The sequence below is a fragment of the Anarrhichthys ocellatus genome, unplaced genomic scaffold (genome assembly GCF_004355925.1).
Source record: "Anarrhichthys ocellatus isolate YVR2014 unplaced genomic scaffold, GSC_Weel_1.0 scaffold30, whole genome shotgun sequence".
NCBI lineage: Eukaryota > Metazoa > Chordata > Actinopteri > Perciformes > Anarhichadidae > Anarrhichthys > Anarrhichthys ocellatus.
Genome location: NW_022280060.1, coordinates 3,337,694 through 3,353,719, shown reverse-complemented (window position 1 = coordinate 3,353,719; position 16,026 = coordinate 3,337,694). Strand labels below are relative to the sequence as shown.

General features: G+C 44.2%; 1 protein-coding gene across 2 annotated transcripts in view; it reads right to left on the bottom strand.

Annotated features, from left to right (window-relative positions):
• Positions 1 to 7,040, bottom strand: part of LOC116392448 (transducin-like enhancer protein 2) — a 53,841-nt gene extending 46,801 nt beyond the window's left edge. The window contains exon 1 of one of the 2 annotated variants that reach the window (XM_031863895.1): positions 6,084 to 7,040. In XM_031863895.1, coding sequence (XP_031719755.1) covers positions 6,084 to 6,107 — 24 coding nt within the window. In that variant the 5' untranslated portion in view covers positions 6,108 to 7,040. The remainder of the gene's footprint in view (positions 1 to 6,083) is intronic. The other variant, XM_031863896.1, reaches the window with a different exon arrangement.
• Positions 7,041 to 16,026: the final 8,986 nt, after the last annotated feature.

Here is a 16,026-nt window from a genome sequence, read left to right as displayed (position 1 = left end):
GGGGGGGGGGGGGGGGGGGGGGGGGGGGGGGGGGGGGAGTGGCGGGTGAAGTCCATTGCGCTGTATCACATAACAGGATGGAGGTGGGAGCCACTGGCCGTAACCATCACCTGTCTGTTAGTGTCCGTGTGCCTGTGTCTGTGCCTGTCAGTCCGTCTGTCTGTCCTGTCACGGGTTTGATTGTACTGACACGCAAACACAGAGATATTATAAAATCATGAAACGACGCTAGATATCAGATGGTCAAGATCATGGCCGCAACGGTTATGACACCGTTACCAAAAACATAAAAACAATGTAATGTAGATAATTTGGCATTAGGTTTAAGCATTATAATTATATACAATATGTTTGCGTGTTCTTTCTTTAGCACAGAGTAAAACGTTTTTTTATTAGAATTAAAGAAAATTAGCCAATGCCATAACCAAAGTCATGCAGCAGCTGTGACCAGTCAGCGTTACTGGTAAGAACATTATAACCTTCGTAGGTTTCTGGCATTGATATTGGAAGTCTGAGAGTTGGCCCGGGCAGTGTACTGCTTGAAAGTTACTTGCTAATCCCAAATGTCTTACAGAAGGGGAAATATTTAACCTCGAGAAGTCGCCTCCTCGACACAATTAGCATCTCCAAGTGACGTTGCACAAATCCTGCTGTTTGACCTCATGCAGTGACTTGCATTTCATATTTTCAGTCCACACTGTTTTTCCCTCTCCGTCTGAACGTTATGTCAGTCTGGTTCTATCGGTCCCTCGGTCTGTCTGTCTGTCTGTCTGTCTGTCCGTCCATCACGGGGAAGTCATCTGTTCAAGCAGCGGCTGCATCAGAGAGAAAGCAACTGTGAAACAGATGCAGGACTGGGAGTGATTGGCACAGAATGTATTCTGTCTGTCTGCTTGTCTTCTCTGTCTATCTGTTTAGCCCCTGGCACACGTTCCTGCATGTACATGGTACATGGATGGATTCATTCAAACAAAACACCCACAAACTAAATATTTTTTTTCTTTCTTGTGCCCTCTTTCTCTCTCTCTCTCTCTCTCTCTCTCTCTCTCTCTCATGCTGCTCCGTCTCATTCCCCCCCCCTTTTCTCTCCTTTTGTTCTTTACTTCTCCTTCTTAGCCCCTTTGTTCTTGCTTTTGCCTGTGTCTCTCCGAGACAAGCAGAGACACATTCACATAGCGTATGAAATAATAATTGGCTGGTGAAATATTTAGGAAAAAGGCACACGAACGGTTGAGAAATACCAAGTGTGTCAGTGCCCCTTGTGTACGTCTGTGTGTTTGTGTCTGCTGAAGTGAGCAGCGATGAACATAAGCAACAGCTCATTGGTTTGGACTGTGTGTGGATGAGAGACCGAAGAAGAGCTGCGGGGAATGGAACTTACACATCATCCATCTCTTTAAGACGCCCTCACATTTGTTGTCTGCATTTCTACAGAACCACTCTAAGGTTTTGATAACTTAGAGGAAGCCAGCCCGCCTCCCAACAACAGAAGCTCATTCAGAGCTAGCGGCCCTCTCGTTGTGCCGAGAACCAACGGACATCTTTGTCACTCACTCATTCTGCCAGCTAGCCAGTCAGTCCTTCAGTTTGACAATGAAAGTGGCAGCCAACCAGCCAGTAAATATAAAGTCCGTCAGTCAATCAGCAGAACAGTCAGTGCACTATTTAACCAGGCAGCAAGTTAGCCAGTCATTCATTCAGAGAGCTAGTCGGTTAATGCTGCAGCTCACCAGTCAGCCACTAAGCCAGCGGTGGATTACAAATCAGGGAAAGATTGGCAGCCAAAAGAGTCTCTGGACTGCATCCAAGCCTCGCTCTCATCGTTTCTTTTAATGACAAAGAAGAGAACACAGGATTTGAGGAGAGAAAATGGCCCGTTTCCTTTAATCAGAGAGCAGACTTAATCTGGGTGGCTGCTGACGTCTGACTAGAAGTCGTTGGTTGCTTGTACGACTTTTTATTGCCCGTTCTGTGGGTCGTCTCTACAGCTGCGTCGTTGTCGTTACTTGACTTTCTGCCATTTTACCGGGTTGCCGTTGCAATGCTGAGTGAAATTAAATGTAAACAAGACGAGGACAAAGGAAAGGAGGGGAGTGTGTCATCCGTGGGAGGTGACAGCAATCCGCCGCGCTGTTTACCGTACATGGCTTCATTACAGCCACAAATGTTGGCGAAAAAAACAAACTGCTCTACACAGCTAGGCTCCAAAAGAATGACGAACCGGTCCAGTGTGTACGGAAAAGCAAACAGTGCATGTCCAAAGAAATGTATACACACGTTTGAAAGCACTTACACAATTCAATACACACTAATAACTTTAGCATGTCCTACAACTACAAAATCTACTTCAATTCAATCTCATGAACATTAACACACACACACACACACACATCAAAATCCAACTTTAAGACACACATGTCCCAAACACTCTACTCGTGGCTCTGCCCTCATTAATGGAGCATATGTGATGTCTGTGGCCACATATTTTGGCAATAGTTTGTTTACTTGGCCATAAAAATGAAGTGTGACGCTACTGGAGGCCAAAGGAAATGGAAGCCCTCCACAGCACACTCTTACACATTATACATTTTAGTTGCAACGGTTTTCCAACAGTTACTCAGTCTGTGCCACACACACACACACACACAGAGTAGTGCACGTCCCACTTCTTCTTCAGCATTTCCCGTCACACACACACACCCTCCTGATCATAATTCAACAGATGCTTTATAGTCCGGACGTACTGTACATTTCCAAAGCAAATAAGGACTGAATGATGTCCATGCATGATTCACTAATAATGATTGGAGCAGATTTAATTATGTATCCGGAGTGTTATTTTGTCATACGATACTGCTGCAAGAGATGGACAACAATCTACACCTTCAGCAATTAAACCGGGGCCAAGTCCATCTTTCCCTCTCTCTCTCTTTCACACTTGTCTCCGTCTCTCTTTATCGTACGCTTGCTGAATAAACTCGGTCTGATCTTGATCCTCCAGACTACAGGCACCACAGCTCCCGGGGCTGAGAACAAATTGGTAGGAAGCACACATAGAGCGACAGATTTGAATGCATACTCGCACAACAGTTTTTAAAGTTACTTTAAAGTAAAGGTGCCAGAAGAACAACAGAAACCTGCAGGCTTGAGAAGAGGTGTTTGTTTGTGATGGCGTAAGCGCTTAAACGAATACATGTGTAAAATGGTGTAAAGGGTAGCAGTTATAGACATCTTTCTTAACCATGAAAACACAGTAAATCCTCTCTTTCTTCCTCTCTCACTGGGGTGCGGCAGCCAATCAAGGGTCTTGTACATTCACAGCAACAGTCGAGGTCGGACTGAGACATTATTTATTGTTATTGGCACACAATGCACACGAACCACAGCTCTCCTTTCCCCTTCCTCTCCCAGATCTGAACACACACACACACTCTAAGAGCTGCGCACACACACACACACACACACACACACACACACACACACACACACGAGTACTTTTACAGGAACACAAGGACAAATACAAACACGAACATGGTGCACACACGCCAAGACATACATATACTTACACACAAAGACGCTTTGCACTTAAGGGCAAATGAATACATAAAACAAAAATGAACCTCCCACAGGAGACGTTCACACCGGCACACACACATTTACACACAACACGTATACATTAACAAAGCACTAAAGAGACACAGACACATAAAAACGAATGACACACACAAACGACCACCCTTTAAACAAAGAACACAGCTCACACATGTACACATTCACAAAGTCCTGACAATGCTCGCCACAAAAATCCAGTGAAAGCAATTACAGCTCGGCTCGCGCTTTAACCTTTTCCTAGCAGAGAGCGAGAAGAACAAAGTCTGTCTTCTTCTCTGATAAAAAAACAAAAGAAAAACACTGCTTGAGCAGCCTTGAGATACCTTCCTTCTCATTTTCAAAGGGACACAGAGAGGTTGAAAGCAGCGGCATTCAAGGCAGTTCTGTCCTCTCTGCTGTCTGCAGCTGACAAGAAGTCAGGCCGAGATCTCTGACTGACACCAACAAGGACACGTCGAGGCTACTGAGCGAACAGCAAGTTACTCAAGTGATAGATGATGATTGACTATGATTGTTGATATTGGATCTTCCTCAGATGCACCAGCAAGGAGCGAGAGTTTTGACCGGGGTTTTGCTCTAGCTGTGCCTGGAAAAACAGCATATTTTACAAGTAATCCTGTTCTGCGTTTTTGAGGACAAACGCATGCATCTAATGCTCATACGCGCCGTCTGTAACCACACACACACACAAGCGCGCACGCACACAAACACACCACCGTTCTTTGCACCCTCACACCTCTCCACAGATCACATTTCATAGCAACACCAGAAATAAAGTTCCACTGGCAGAGAAGGGCTTCAGAGGAAGAAGGAGGGAGGGAGAGAGAAGAGGGAGAAAAACAGAAGAGAGACAGAAGGAGAGAGATGGAGGCTATCGATCGGTTGGAGTTGGCTCAATCTGGCATTGAACTTTATCACAAACGCGGAGCATCGCAGCAGGAAGCTCTCTGATAGGCCTCTAAAGGAGAGAACAGAGGAATGTTCACACTCGATTCTTCCGTTGCATCTCTCATTCATTTTCATTTCTCTTTCCACCCCCGGCCTTTCTAAAGAATTCTTTCTCTACCTATCTCTTTTCTTGGCTCTTACATCTTTCACTTTCTCCCTTTGTTTTTCCGCTTCCTCTCCTGTTTCTCTCCGTTCTATTTCAGCGGCTGCCTTATTAGCATTCTCTCTGTACATGTAATTGATTCCTCATGCCTTCCTCTTGTGAAAATGTCATTCATAATTCTGTGTGATAGCTAGCTGGCTGGCTTGCTGGCTGACTGAGCGGTTGGCTGGCTGGCTGCGAGGCAAAGTGGCCACTGACCCATTTGTACCAGATACAAAGAGACTGACAACCAAATCTGATTATAGCAACCGGACCGGGGCCCCTGTGAAACGAGTGGCCTAAACCAGACTGAGCCTAAGCTGTCATTCATCCTTCAGTGCTTTTTAGTCGATGCCTTTAACCTGTATTCTACCCCAGCAGGTAAATTAATGGCAAACTCTCGCTGCTGATGAAGGGTTAAACTGAAGGAGGGAAGGAACTTTGAAGGGGAAGCACTCACGGCCTTTCTTCGTAGTGATGGAAAGTAATTTAACCATCAATTAAACGGCAGGTGTGTGTGTGTGTGTGTGTGTGTGTGCGTGCGTGCTTACTTGGCAACCAAAATGAGCAGGTGGACAGCTGAGAGTTGTACTGAGAAATTTACGCAGATCTGTTTTCACACACACATGTACACACATGTACACAAACGTATACACGTAGACACACACCTAGAGACAACTTATGTGGGACTAATGAAGGATTATCTTACCTTATGGTAAACAAAGTGGAAACTCCAATGTGTACACACACACACACGCACACACACAAGCTGAGAAGTGCAGATTCAGTTATGTACTACAAACACAGCTAAACAATAAGATCTCAAATGCACCTGGTTACAGCTGACAGAGGGGGAGGTGGTGTGCGTGTGCGTGTGTGTGTGTGTGTGTGTACATAACAGGGAATCTCTTAGTCCTAACCTTTCCCTCACGTCTCACTCCTCATGTTACAGTACAGTTCTCATAACTAAACACAAGAGAGGGACAACAAGGACAGGCTGAAAAAGAACAGAAAGACAAAGACGAGGAGAGACCGAGAAGCAGAGAGGCATAAGATAGATAGATAGATAGATAGATAGATAGATAGATAGATAGATAGATAGATAGATAGATAGATAGATAGATAGATAGATAGATAGATATTTACTTTATTAAGGAGAGACCAAGAGGAAGTAAGAAGAGGAAAGACACAGGATAAGACAAGCAGGGAGGCATGAAGAGAGGCAGAGAGGGAAAAAGGGGTCAGAGGGAGACACGAGTGACAAGGTGAATCTGAGACATAAAAAGCAACTGAGAGATTGGAGTTGAGAGACATACATGGAGATAGAGAGACAGAAAAAGAGTCAGACAGACAGGAGAAAGAGACATAAGGAGGTACTTACCGGATGCCTGCCCTGAGGGTACATGATCCCAGGAGAGGAGAGGCTGCCAGTCCGTTTGATGGCCAGGTTAGTCCCCTGGCCCTCCACTCCTCTGCCCTCCACCGGTTACACAGCCTCACGAACACACACTCACAGACCAACACACACACTCTCTGTAAGTCCAGTCCCTGCTCCTTAGCTGGGTTGAACACAAGCAGTCTATACTCTTCCGGAGTCTCTTTCGGTCTTTTCCTCCTCGCTCTCTTCTCTCCTATAAGGCGAATTCCTGTTCACACACACAGCTGAAGAGTGCTTAATCCGTGGGTTCGTTTATCCAACAATGTCACGATAAAACCAGACTTCCCCTCCTGCATCCTCCTCCGTCTTCTTTTCCCACAGTGAAACCAAAGTCTCAGTTTCTCCACCTCCCCGTCTTCCTCTCAGTGCCTCCCCCCCCCCCCTTTCCTCACCCTGTGATCAGTTTTCCTCGCCCCTGTGATCAGTCAAGGTCCACACGTAGTGACATGACACCGAGAATTTCATCCAGGCAGGCTTCAGGCTTCCCTCTCCTCCTCCTCCTCCTCCTCCTCCTCCTCTTCCTCGTACTCTTCTCCTAGTGCCCCTTCACCCGGCCGTCCAATGGTGAGACACCCAAACATAAACACACACTCAGCTAGTCTAATAGTTGTCTTCTCTGCTGTTTCCTCCTCTTCACCCTCTCTCTGACACACTGAAGCCTCTACCCTGACTGCTGCCGCAGAAAAGAAGGAGAACAAGAAGGAGAAGAAGGAGGGAGGGGAGGAGGAGGGAGAGAGAGAGAGAGAGAGAGAGAGAGACAGAGAGAGTGAGTGAGAGCTTTGTTTTTAATCTAAATGAAGAAAAAACACGAGAGGAAAGCAGGAAAGAACAGCAGGTCAGTGGAGGATCCAGCGGGCTTTTCAGCAGCAAGCCCTAGACTGTAATATATTGTGCCTGTTGGCTTCAACACAAACACGACAGGCTGCTAAAGCTCCTCTTAAGGTGGAACTGAGCAGATAGAGACACCCAGTCACACAGAGAGAGGGAGGGAGAGAGAGGCAGAGAGGGAGATGGATCTCTTTTCAATTGCGGTCAGGCAGACAAAGCAATCAGTCATGCACAAAGACTTAGGCTCAAACTGATATGAATCAAGATTCACACACACACACACACACACACACACACACACACACAACCACACACAAACGCTCCGACACTCGTACACAAATTCAGGACAGATATGTGGACACACGTGTGACGCAACACAAACACACACATAATAGTTACTCAGAGTGATAAGTTTATTACCCAGTTTACACCTTGCATTAAAATGCGTCTTGGATGATTGGATAGCTATCCACTCATGCTTTATCACATATAAATCCAGGTGTAAACATACTTGGGATGCAATAGAGAACTGATTTGATTGCTCAAACCTCCTCAGGAAGTGGTCTGAGGCACATTGCATCCAGATGTTTGTCAGCTGTACGTGCATCCCCGTGTCAAACCACATACGTCAATCCTCCCAAACAGACGCTCGAACCAAAGAGCAACACAAAAATAAGATCAATACTGGTTCATCGAAATATTAGACAGTAAATGCAGCCACTTAATGTGTTTGCATGTATTATATTAATTCAATTACAAACCTAAATTTAAAAAAAAAATGTACCCAGTTGATTGTGTGACTTATCCGGCGTGAACACACAGTGGAAACACGGAAACAAATCAGATACACACGGCACCATTTTAACAAGCAACAAGTAAATTCAGCTCAGACAAACCAGCAGAGACATGTCAGCTGCAATACACGAGACTATTGTCTCTGGTTATAATCATAATGCCTAAAGAATCAAGACACACAGCTGAGCGTCTCGCTCATTGAATCGCACTTATAGCACAGGACAGCTTCTCTAAACAGTAAGCTCGTCACACACGTCCCAAACATGTTGGATATATTGACTACTGTGATACATATGGTTGTGTGAATGTTTTTCCTACTTCTTTCTATTGCCAGCTGACAGGATACTATATTGATTTCACTCAGTTTTTACATTTGCTATTCTAACCATCCAATGGTAGGTGGTCTTTCGGGGGGGAAACACATGCCACACAGGAAGTGATTCATTTCTCTTTTCCCAAAGCAGCAACAGCGGTTTGTTTGGAAGAGACAGAAACACCGGGCAGCCCCCCGTAAAAAAAAAAAAAAAAAGGGTGCTACGTACTATAGAAAATTAAAAGAAATGGGCATTAAAGCTGGGGCCACACATTGTGTAGTGATATCTGTCAAAACGCAGAAGCATCACAGCAAAGTCCACTTACCGCCTAAGATGTCATCAAAATCAATAAGTCGAGTATCTGGAGGACTATCACTGTAACAGCCCACACATATCCCAGCTTTAGCAAGATAACAATGTCTCCCGCCTACTTTTGACTGCTGGCTCTAGTGCACATGCTATTTACAGGAATGCCCAGAGTGGACCTGGACCAACTAAGACCTGGTATTTAAAGCCTTTCCATGTACAGTACACCAGTCTGGCCCAGTCGCCATTTGGCACTGTTTATAATGAGTTTATCCAGGGCCGCTCTGCCTTTGAACTTAATCAAACAGCCATTAATCCGACAATGTAGAATCGGACACAGTCGGTCTTGGCATCCGTGGAGGATTTCCAGTAAGACAGAAACTGCATTTGATAACAAGCGGGTTAGCCAGGGGGCAGCCCCAAATCCTCAATTTAGGTCACCGCAGACATCCTATTATCCAATGCAGTCTATTAATAAACACTATAGATCCATTTGGGGAAACCTAATGCTGGCTTATGTCAACACATTAAAACTCCGCTAAGTTTGTTTGAATTTGCACTGCGACTAATTTTGGCATTTTTTTCCCCACTATCTGATCTAACGGTAAGTAAGCATTGTACTGTTTGGAGTAAGAAACTATGCATGTAAACATTTGTCTGGATATTAGGGGAGAAGGGACGAGTGGATGAGTCATTTTGGTTTAACTCGTACTCACAAAGGAGAGGACGCAGTGGACGATAGTGCACGTTTAGAGGGGGAAAGAACGTATACAGCATCATCTTGATGTTGAGATAACAACAGTGATGAAGGGCTTGTATTAACAGCTTGAGATCGCTGATACTAAGCAGGTTGAAACTATAACCCAATCTTCACCCCCAAAGTGTAACAAGACATAAACACAATGTGCTGCTCGCTATCATTAATGGCCCCTTATGATGATGTTCATAAAGCAACTAACACAGGGGAATCCTAGAAAACAGAGGAAAATCCAACATATCGTTATCCTTAATTACAACTCGTGGCCACAGCACTCGTCGTTTAGCAAAAGTTACCGAGTTGCCCTTTAAGGACAGCTTTGAATGAGATGCAAGTCAATGTAAACAAATAATTAACAAGCCAAAGGGCAGCAACAGAGGTCTCATTGGCCAGCATCATTCCTCATCAACAGCGTTGTCTCAAATTCAAAAAAGGTTTGAGTCGTAGAGGAAATCCTGCGTGGAGTATGAAGACATCCCATCTAAATAGTACCACCATCTGGCTACGATCTCCACTTATCCTGTCCAGGGTGGCACAGGGAGCGTACCCCAGCACACACTGGTCGAGAGGTGCCTTAGCACCTTCACACCTGCACTACAAGCGATCTAGAGTTTCAAAGTTACCTGACCTGCACGTCTTCAGTCTGTGAAAGGATATCCTCGCAGACAGAGGGTGTAAAAGCTGACACCACAAAGAAAGACACAAGCTGTCCCAAGATTCAAACCCGGGGCCCTTCATGCTGTGTGAGGCCACAGTGCTAACACTTGCACAAAAGAACCATTACAGCCCGATGGATAGATTGTTGTGATATTCGGTGAGGACATTTGTGATTCCCAGAGGATAAATCATTTCCATTTTTGGACAAACTGGCGATCTCTCCTCCTCTTTCCCATCTGCCTTCATTCAAAATCTCTCCTTCAGTATTCTCTAACACATCGTCATTCAATGGCACCTCCAACACCAACACCACCATTCCCCAAGTAGCCCATTGTACTAATCAGCATTATCTAATTGTCTAGAAAGGATTATGCAGGTAATTAGTCCCCCGACTCCTCACACTGGGGTTTATTCAGACAGGATGGGAAGGCATACAAACACACGGACAGACATCAACACACTCCAGAAGTTACAAAGGTTGTATTCAATGTTCTTAATACTGCCTTGATCTTTAACATGTCAGGGTATGTTTGCTTTCAGCTCCCCCCTTTCACCAAAAGATTTAAATTGCAAATATTTTCTAAATAATCAAATAAAAGAACAGAAACATATTCATTTGCCGGTTTTAAAATTAATTTTCCAACAGAGATGCAGAGAATGAGCCACTGCCGTTTCTCTATAGATTTTGAATACATCAGAAAGAGTGCGTTTTACTGACCTCTGCCTTTGTGATACGTGAGGAAGTTCAGGGAGACACGCCGAGGGGATCCACAGAGGAGAGTCAGCTCCTTCAGAGTGAAGGTCAGCAAAGCCTGAAGCAAAGAGGAGCAGAGCCGGCTGCATGGGTGCGGTAAAGACACCGTGGTTTCAGCTCTCAAAGCCCTAAGTAGCAGTACCAAATGATATAAGCTGGCTACTAATGTGTATTCATTACATCAGCTAATAACAGTGGTAAACATTTCGAGCAGAATAGCACAGTCATTTGTGTCAGCAGGCAGTTATTTATATATTTAAGCACTATTAAGGCTCACATTGCCTCTGAGGAATGGGGCCTACAATGAAGGGTCCAGGAGGCCCCTATAGGGTCAAACTACACTGGGCAGCTTCAGTAAGATAATATTTTATGTTACTTTAAAATTGAACGTGTATACAAATGTAAATCTTTCTGTAGAGCTTAAATTCCTTCAGTGTCAGGCCATTCAAGTGTTGTGGGCTACTACAATGAAAATGCTACTAAATGTGCATCTGGAGCTCATGTTTGGGGGGGTCCTTAAATTAAAATGTGCCAAAACAGGATCATTTTGTCAATTTTTTTTGTCGTAAATCGGTGCCAAACTGCTACAAAAACACAACCATTGTCTGGTGAAGACTTGAGCGAGCTAGTTGAAAAACAAAAACAAACAAATCCGCAAGAGATGAAGACAGCTGCAGGATTTTTACATGAACCTCAACCTTGAAACCAGAAGATAACGGCAGTTGGAGACGATGTAACTTACATTCGCACCGTCACCTGTCAGTTAAGTATCTGTGCGTGTTTTGTACTTTTTCTTACATCCACAGCACGCTGTAACGACGAGGGGAAGCTCAAGTTAACCGTGTACACATCTCAATCACTGCTGGAAACGACACCAGCAACTCTACGGTTCCACCTTAAAAGCTCTTCCTTGTTCGAGGTCTCTCTGTGCATTCTGATTGGCCCAAACGGTGCCTCGCTCTACCCAATCGTTCTGAGGGTACCCCCACGTTGGGTCCTGATGTCATGAGGGAATCGGGCCAATCGGGTACCGACCCTGCCGCGGAATGGGTGTGAGCGGCGGAGGGGAGCGGAGCGGTCTGTGGGGATTGTGGGCATTGAAGTCCCAATTATTCTGCACACACACGCACGCTGCCAGTCACGCTACATAAATGCTCAGTAAATTCCGCCGTTAATTTGAATCCTGCTATTTCTACTACTACTACTAATACTACACACACACACACACACACACACACACACACACACAGCAGGTAAACACCTCACTTCTGAAAAATTAAAGTGTGTTTTTTTCTGTAGGTTATTTTCTTCATTCCACTTCAAACACTGAAATCAAAATGAGTAAATGGATGGACTTTTAATGAGGCACATGAAGCAACATAAATCATAACCTGCAGGGATATAAGAAGTCATCTGTGACATTCAACCTGCACTCTGTTTCTGCAGTCAATTGTTTCCTGCTGTGTTGGCTTCTTTCTCTTTTCTCTTTCTTTCTTTCTCTTTTCTCTTTCTTTCTTTCTCTATATCAGGAATACTTGCTCTAGTTTAAAATACACAAATACAAATTGCACACATACCGTCAGACACACACAACCAGTTGAATGTTCTAATTTTTTAATTCCTGTACCTCATCACATAGTTTTTCTATGTGTGCTAACCCAAACACACATACGCACTCCCCATTTGAGTCCCTAGTTGTTGCATGCATCTTATTTCACGCTGGTATTGTAATATTTGGTGCGTCTCAACACGCGTCGCCATGATAACTCCCTTCACAGACCACATTTATAACACTGCTGCTGCTGCAGAGTAAAAGTAAAAACCTGCTGACTCCCGTTTTACTCATTGTCATATCTTTACTTGTGTGGAAGGCTGACATAAAGTTTTATGGATGAGCCAGGACACATATTTTCCTCTCAAGGAAGACACTGTCATATTTATGAATGTGTGGCTGTGGGATGCAATATGCATGGTGTGGAAAGAAGTCCTGACAGTATCTACTTATTAAAGGAAACATCCATGCTGGGGCACGGTGAGATCATCGCCGACTGCAATGCATGAATACACAACTGGCATTTTCTGTAGACCTGCTCCTCCTGAACCTGCCTCACTCACAGTACATCTTCTTCACTTGGTCATGTTGAGTCCCCCTTGAGGATAGCGAGTGTGTCTGACCTGAGAAGAAGCCTGCGTGGTCCGTCGAGGCGGATGTTAATGGAGAAACTGAATTCCTGACTTGACCTCAGGGACTGCGAAAAGTTGTATCCCTGATTGTTGTTTGGGAACAATCACTTTCTCTTTGACTGAAAAAGAAAAGTGTGGCACCAAGTTGTTTCCGATTGTTTGAATTGAGATGCCTGTAATATGAAACTGATGCATCATGGGATGGAAATCTGTGGGGTTAGAAATAGTAGTCCTTCAGTTGAGATTCATTAGTCACAACTTCTATTCTACTGTTGTCTTCTGCTTTGTTCTGTTCTGATTAACAAAGGAATATATACGGGTATGAAATCCATCACCACACCTCCTCACACACACACACACACACACACACACACACACACACACGGTTGTCTCTCAGCAGTCGGTCAGTGAAATGATCTGCAGATCTGCACTGACTAATCCATGCAGTAATAGGAAACGGCAGAGAGCAAAACCCGAACCCTACGGTGTAGGACTCTGGATAAACTCTGGTCCGGTTTGATGCTGGATAAATAGATGTCTATTCACAGACTGGAAAACACACACACACACATACACACACACACACACACACACACTGAGTGAATAAACCTGCCATGTGTATGTACCTGCGTTGTGTTACAAGTCCCTCAACGTCTGCAAACACATGTGATCTTCTGACCTTGTAGTGCAAACATTTGGCTGTTCTGTGTATGGCTATATATATATGTGTGTGTGTGTGTGTGTGTGTGTGTGTGTGCGCGTCTGCTCGTGCGTGCTTTGACGTGTCTGGGTGTGATTGTGTATGTTTTTGAAGGATCAGTGTGACTTCCTGGCTGCACGTCTAGCAGCTCGGTATGTGTGGGACATGTGTGCAGTAACACTCTGGGCCACAATTAGCTTCATCTAACTTATTTCCTGCTCCGGAGCTACAGGAGAGGACTGTGTCAGTCTTGTTTATGGGTGTGTGTGTGTGTGTGTGTGTGTGTGTGTGTGTGTGTGGACAGTGATATATTTTGGTTGTTTTGGCTCTGTATTTAGGCACATTGGATCTGAAGAGAAACAATGACTATGAGGTTGCAGCACTGACTTTCTTATTAGGGGTATTTAGGGTGTTCACAGTGAGAGAACAGTGTCGGACAGTGTAGCTATCTTTCATTCCTTTTTCTATTGTACACCAGTTTTGGAACTTAACATGTTGTTGAAGACCAGACTGAAGGCAACGGCTCCTGAAACAGGCAGGAAATGAAGCTGGCTTCAGTTCAGACATGGCAGAGGATCACTAGAAGATCAAAGGTCTTCAGGCTGAGATTGAATGCAACAGAATCTTAAATAAGATATATCTAATAAAAGAGTAACTGCAAATAACATTTATTGTGCTCCAAACTAAAATTGGGAGAATATCAACACAAAGGGGCTACAAATGCTCATGTGACATGAAAGACATTAGCACCTGATAGACACACTGTTTGATTTCCAGTCCAATGTGTCAGAGTACAGAGCCAAACACCAGAAAATGACTTCCTCACCTACTTTTAATGATCCATAACACCTCAAGATCAAATCTTTAGGAAATAAGTCAAGTGTCCAACTGAGCAGAATAAAGTCAGCATCAGTCACTGTCTTGTTCTGACTTAAATGGATGAAAAGAGAGAGGAAGAGAATAAGAGAGGTAGCTGCATGTTTGGTGCTTGTGTATCCCTGTAGACTTGGTCTATGAATCAAATTAGCCCAATGGCATTATATGTAAGTGCGTAGCCTCCTGTATCTATATGTGTGTATCTATGTGTGTTTTTCTATATTTGAGCCCATGATCTAGTCTTTCTTTCTTTCTTTCTTTCTATCTACACCCACACCCACACCCCCACACCCCCCCACACACACACACACACACACACACAGATTAGGATGAATGTGAAATCGTATTGAAAACTCTGTAGGCTGTTATGTGCGTATGTCTTTCTGTACTGTAACACACGTCTGATGAGCTGTACTGTGTGAACTTGTATAAAATATGAAATACATGGTATTTGTGTAAGTATATGGTGCAGACGTGTGCACTATGAGTAAGTATTTGTGTGTGGAGTATATTGGTATACTGTCAGAGTTAGTGTGAATCATACATGTGCCATATGAGGAGGGCCTGATTCTTCATATAAAGATAGTGGATGTGCGTGTGTGTGCGTGTGTCCATGCTTGTGTGAGTAGGTTGGTGCGTGGGTGTGTTTTTGAATACATGAGATATTAGAAAAGCATTCACATAATGTAAGTGTTTGTATGTATAGTACAGTGTATGTGTGTATTTATTTGTGTGTGTGTGTGTGTGTGTGTACAGTACCTCCAGGCTGTCGTAGACTGTGCTGTGATCAGCCTGTTGGCACAAGCCAATTGTGTGACTAATAGCGATTGAGTCAGACTGCAGTGAATAGAAAACGCCTCCTCCTCTTCAATCATCACCATCTCTCTCACTCTGCTTCTATCTTTCCTGAATGCACATAATAGCATTTAAGTTTTAATTTGCCACCATGTTAAACACACAAGACCCTGAAAAGATGCAATAACATTTTTTCATTTATTAATAGTGCTATGTTATCAAAGTCAACAGCATAACGGAACCCTACTGAGCTAATACTTTCAGTAAAAAAACATTGAGTGTGTGTGTGTGTGTGTGTGTGTGTGTGTGTGTGTGTGTGTGTGTGAGAGCCCTCATGTGCTACTTCATTTGTGCCGCTGCGTTTTTTCTTTTCTTGATCATTTCCACCAACTCCAGGCAAATAAATCCATGCATATGTGACAGCTGGTCATTTATCGAGCAGCAGCAGCAGCACACAGTCGCTGTGTTTTGTTTTCCTTCTCCGCATGTTGCTCTATACATCCTGCATACAACGCTTTCCCTCCATTTCTCAGACTCACAGTCTTCATCCGACTCTGCAGGTTTATGCCTCATTGGCCTGGAAAAAAAAAATGGCTTCATCAATATCACTAATCAAAACAGGAAAATCAATATCTTTCTCGACCTCACTTCTCTCTTTTCCTCCTCTTCTGTTTACCTGTCTCTCTCTCTCTCTCTCTCTCTCTCCTATTAAACATTTTGACAGCTGAATGCATTATGCAAGTGTAAAATGTACTGGCAGGGGTTCTTGCGACCAGATGCAAAGTGTTCAAAAACACACAGAGAGGAAGGGAGAGAGGTGAGACAGGCTGAAAGCGAGCAGATGCATGTATGCGTGTGAGGAATGCTGTATTGGTGTGTGTGTGTGTGTGTGTGTGTGTGTGTGTGTGTGTGTGTGTGTG